The sequence below is a fragment of the Palaemon carinicauda genome, chromosome 13, assembly GCF_036898095.1.
Source record: "Palaemon carinicauda isolate YSFRI2023 chromosome 13, ASM3689809v2, whole genome shotgun sequence".
In the NCBI taxonomy this organism is placed as follows: Eukaryota; Metazoa; Arthropoda; class Malacostraca; order Decapoda; family Palaemonidae; genus Palaemon; species Palaemon carinicauda.
In genome coordinates this window covers 129,484,815-129,488,949 of record NC_090737.1, presented here as the reverse complement: position 1 = coordinate 129,488,949, position 4,135 = coordinate 129,484,815, and the positions used below count along the sequence as shown (strand labels likewise).

The 4,135-nt window shown below is 35.5% G+C and overlaps 1 protein-coding gene across 1 annotated transcript; it reads left to right on the top strand.

The window, feature by feature from the left end:
- Positions 1-148: 148 nt before the first annotated feature.
- Positions 149-967, top strand: LOC137651816 (antifreeze protein Maxi-like). Its single transcript, XM_068385035.1, has one exon. The coding sequence runs from the start codon at positions 149-151 to the stop codon at positions 965-967; it is 819 nt and encodes a 272-aa protein (XP_068241136.1).
- The last annotated feature ends 3,168 nt before the right edge of the window (positions 968-4,135 follow it).

Sequence of the window (4,135 nt, the reverse complement as noted above, 5' to 3'; positions counted from 1 at the left end):
AGGAGGAGGGGGAGGGGAGGAGGAGGAGGAGGAGGATGACGAGAAGACAGGCCAGGGCACAGCAGTCCTGTTGGGAAGCAATTGGGAGGCATGATTGCAGTGGAAGAGGTTCAATTGCTATTTGACAGGTCGGTGATCATGAATGAGGATGCAATGGGGTCTTTCTCATGCAATTCCTGCTCTTACTACTGCTACTCCTTTTGCTACTGCTACTGTTATTGCTACTGCTACTGCTATTGCTGTTGCTACTGCTATTGATACTGCTGTTGCTATTTATACTGCTGTTGTTATTGATACTACTACTGCTATTGCTACTGCTACTCCTATTGCTACTACTATTGCTACTAATACTGCTACTGCTACTGTTATTGCTACTGTTATTTCTATTGTTTTTGCTATTGGTACTACTTCTGCTATTGCTACTCTTATTGCTACTGCTGTTGCTTTTGCTACTACTGCTATTGCTATTGCTACTGCTATTGCTACTGCTACTGTTATTTCTATTGCTACTGCGGTTGAATTTGCTACTACTACTGCTACTACTACAGCTACTCCTATTGCTACTACTACTGCTTTGGCTAGTGCTACTGTTATTTTTATTCCTATTGCTATTGCTACTACTACTGTCATTGCTACTGCTATTGCTACTACTACTGCTACTGCCATTCTTACTGCTACTGCTACTGCTACTACTCCTACTCCTACTCCTACTACTACTACTACTACTATTGCTACTGCTATTGATATTGCTACTGCTATTATTATTGCTATTGCTACTGCTATTGCTATTATTACTGCCATTCCTACTGCTACTGATGAACCTTATTCTTGCTCTCCTTTTTTGTCATCTTATGTGGACTATTCATATTTACAAAATCGAAGGAATAATATTCTATTGCAGACGTTGCAAAAGGAATTATCATCGGGGTTTATTTTCAGCAATGATCAGAAAAAAGTAATGACATAGTGATGACAATGATAATGATGATGACGAATTTAATCAAAGGGGAGAAGAGGAGGATATTAATAATGAGAATAAATCTCGACATGATAAAATAGATAAAAACAAGGGTAAGTGATGATGATGATGATGATGATCTAGTTAAAAATATCATCTTTTGAGTTTTTGGAAATTTCTCACAATCAAGCATACACACACACACACACACACACACACACACACACACATATATATATATATATATATATATATATATATATATATATATATATATATATATATATTATATATATATGTGTGTGAATGAATTTATAGATAAACATGTACATTTAAGTATTTATATATACACACACACAAACACACACACACACACACACACACACACACACACATATATATATATATATATATATATATATATATATATATATATATATTATATATATATATATATATATAATGTGTGTATGAATGTATATACAGTAAACATTTACATATAAAGTATGTGTATATATATATATATATATATATATATATATATATATATATATATATATATATATATATATATATATATATATATATATATATATATATCTTACAAAGACAATAAAAGATAAGTTACGAAATGAACCGGCTACTTAATACTTGAGGAAGACCCAAATAAGACCTCCCACAAAGGTAAGGCGTAATGTAGCGAAGAGCCCAAATGCTCAATGATACCATTCATGAATTTCAAGTCTTCCATGAGAACTAACAACACAGAAAAATAACGAACAAACAAATAAATAAACACTTAGTTATTACAACATATCCAAAATGATAAGGCGCAAAGATTGAGAACAATCGGACATGCGTGCGTGTATATTTGCGCCTGCGCATTAGTGACTGTGATGATGACACGTCACTCATCATTCCTGCAGGGGTGCCAGATATGGGGATTTATCCCTAGATTTGGGGACTTATCCCTATATTTGGGAATTTATCCTTAGATTTTGGGATTTTGGATGACAGGTGACTATATTCTGGACATATATTTATGCAGAAGAAACAGAGATGAGTAAAACTTTATATTATTGTAATTCGTTTATTTATAATTACATGAAGTATAGTGAGTAATTTCTGCATTAGAAGAAAATATATTTCTGGAAATGGGGATTTTTGAATGGTTTTGGGGATTTTTTTATCAAGAGTTTTAGGGATTTTTACACTAACCCATCTGGCTGCTGGCAACACTGCATTCCTGCTTAGATTTTTGCAAGTGTTTGTGTGTGTGGGAGCCTATGTGCGTGCACATTCATGACGGCGAATAGATGAAGTAAGTGTCAGATGTGTCTAATATGGTCATTTACTTAATTACTTAACGGAACAGTTGATGATTGGTGCTAGCATTTAGTTTGCTTGTTGGTGTCATAAAGTTTCAGAAATCCGTCAGATATATATGTAATATCTACTCTACAATTTGCTTTACAAGCAAGGTATCAACGTAATTATCCTATAATGAAATACAAGTTAAACAGAGCGATACAGTAACCATCAATTTGTGGAATTGGAAGAAGTAAAAACGCGCGAAAACCAGGTTTTTCTCTCTCACGGAGTGGACACTTTGATATCCTTCCGTCATACAGCCTGAGACTAGTTAATTCAATCTCCATTATTTATATAAACCATTTCGTTACACATACGAGTTATGCCAGTCCTTTCATTTTAAGTAAAGACAATACTACATTATTTATGCTATAAAATGGAGATACTAATAAAGAGAAAAGAATAAATACCGGTGTAATAATGAGAGTTAAAAACACACCAAAAACCAGATATCCTCTCCCACACGGGGTCGCTACTCTGGGTAATCGTCTCCCCCCTCCCCCACCCAATCCCTTTAACCCCTCCCAACCACTTAGTCCCCTAACCCTCCACAAACTCGTGAAAGGACCCGGTGACTGGGTTGCAACTCTGCCTTCCTTCGTCATTCATAAAAACAGAATGCTAACCCGCATATTTCAACGGCTATCATGAAGCAAAAAGAAAAAGCGGAAAATGGAAGATTCTCTTTCTGTGGCGTGGCATTTTCTGAGCCAAAGGCCGATGTTAACGACAGGATGGGCCTGAGTGGTGTGAGATATGTTGAAATCTTATTTTCTCTTATTTTGATCTCTCTCTCTCTCTCTCTCTCTCTCTCTCTCTCTCTCTCTCTCTCTCTCCTTTTCATGCGCAAAGATTAAGTTTGATGTAGGCTGTTGAAAAGTGCTTATAATCAAGACGTTTGGGAGAAGGAAAATGAGACACAGAAAGTGTCACATGCTGTTGTTTTAGATTAGACACGTAAGTATTCTTGCAACATGTCTAAAAAGTTTTCAATTTCATCTTGAAAGCCTTAATATCTTTCAGTCTTTCGGATGTCTAGTGGGAGCTTATTGTAGTTTTGAGGCTACAATATTCATTTTGAAACCTCTAGCACCTAGATTAGTCATATACCTTAGTACCAATAATTTGAAATCATCTGTAACTATTTTCGTATCAACACGAACTGAACGACTTCTGAATCCAAAGTCAACGTATGGATTCAGAGCCATCATGACGTTAGTTAAGTGTAGGCCTATTTTCCCAATCCTTCACCGTCCGTAGTTTTCCAATTTGCATCCCAGAAATATGGCACTGCCTACCAGTCAAGACCTCTTCGGTTTATCCACCCACCAGCCAAGGAACCCTTTGGTTTCTTCCCCATCTCAGCTAATTTGTATGTGCGTGGGTTAAAATAATTACTTAATAAATCATTTGTTTCCACTGGTCTTTGCTTGCAATCTAACATTATTTCATTGCTTCTCGGTATGGCAAGCAGTCTATGCAGCCTGCACGCGTTAGCAGAGTTAGCGTTAGTTTAATGATCTAATTAATCACTTTGGTAAAGTGGTATTTGTCCTGTGGGCAGGGGTGTAAGAATACTAGCACCGTATGTCCCGCATGCCATAGAAAGCGACTAAAGGGACAGCTGCTGCCTTGTTGCAGTCTTTATTTTTATCAAAAGGTTAGGCCCATCCCAATAACTGGAAAAGAATATGTGTACATATATATATTATTTTGTGCTCGTATTCATAATGAAAAAGTATATATATATATATATATATATATATATATATATATATATATATATATATATATATATATATATAT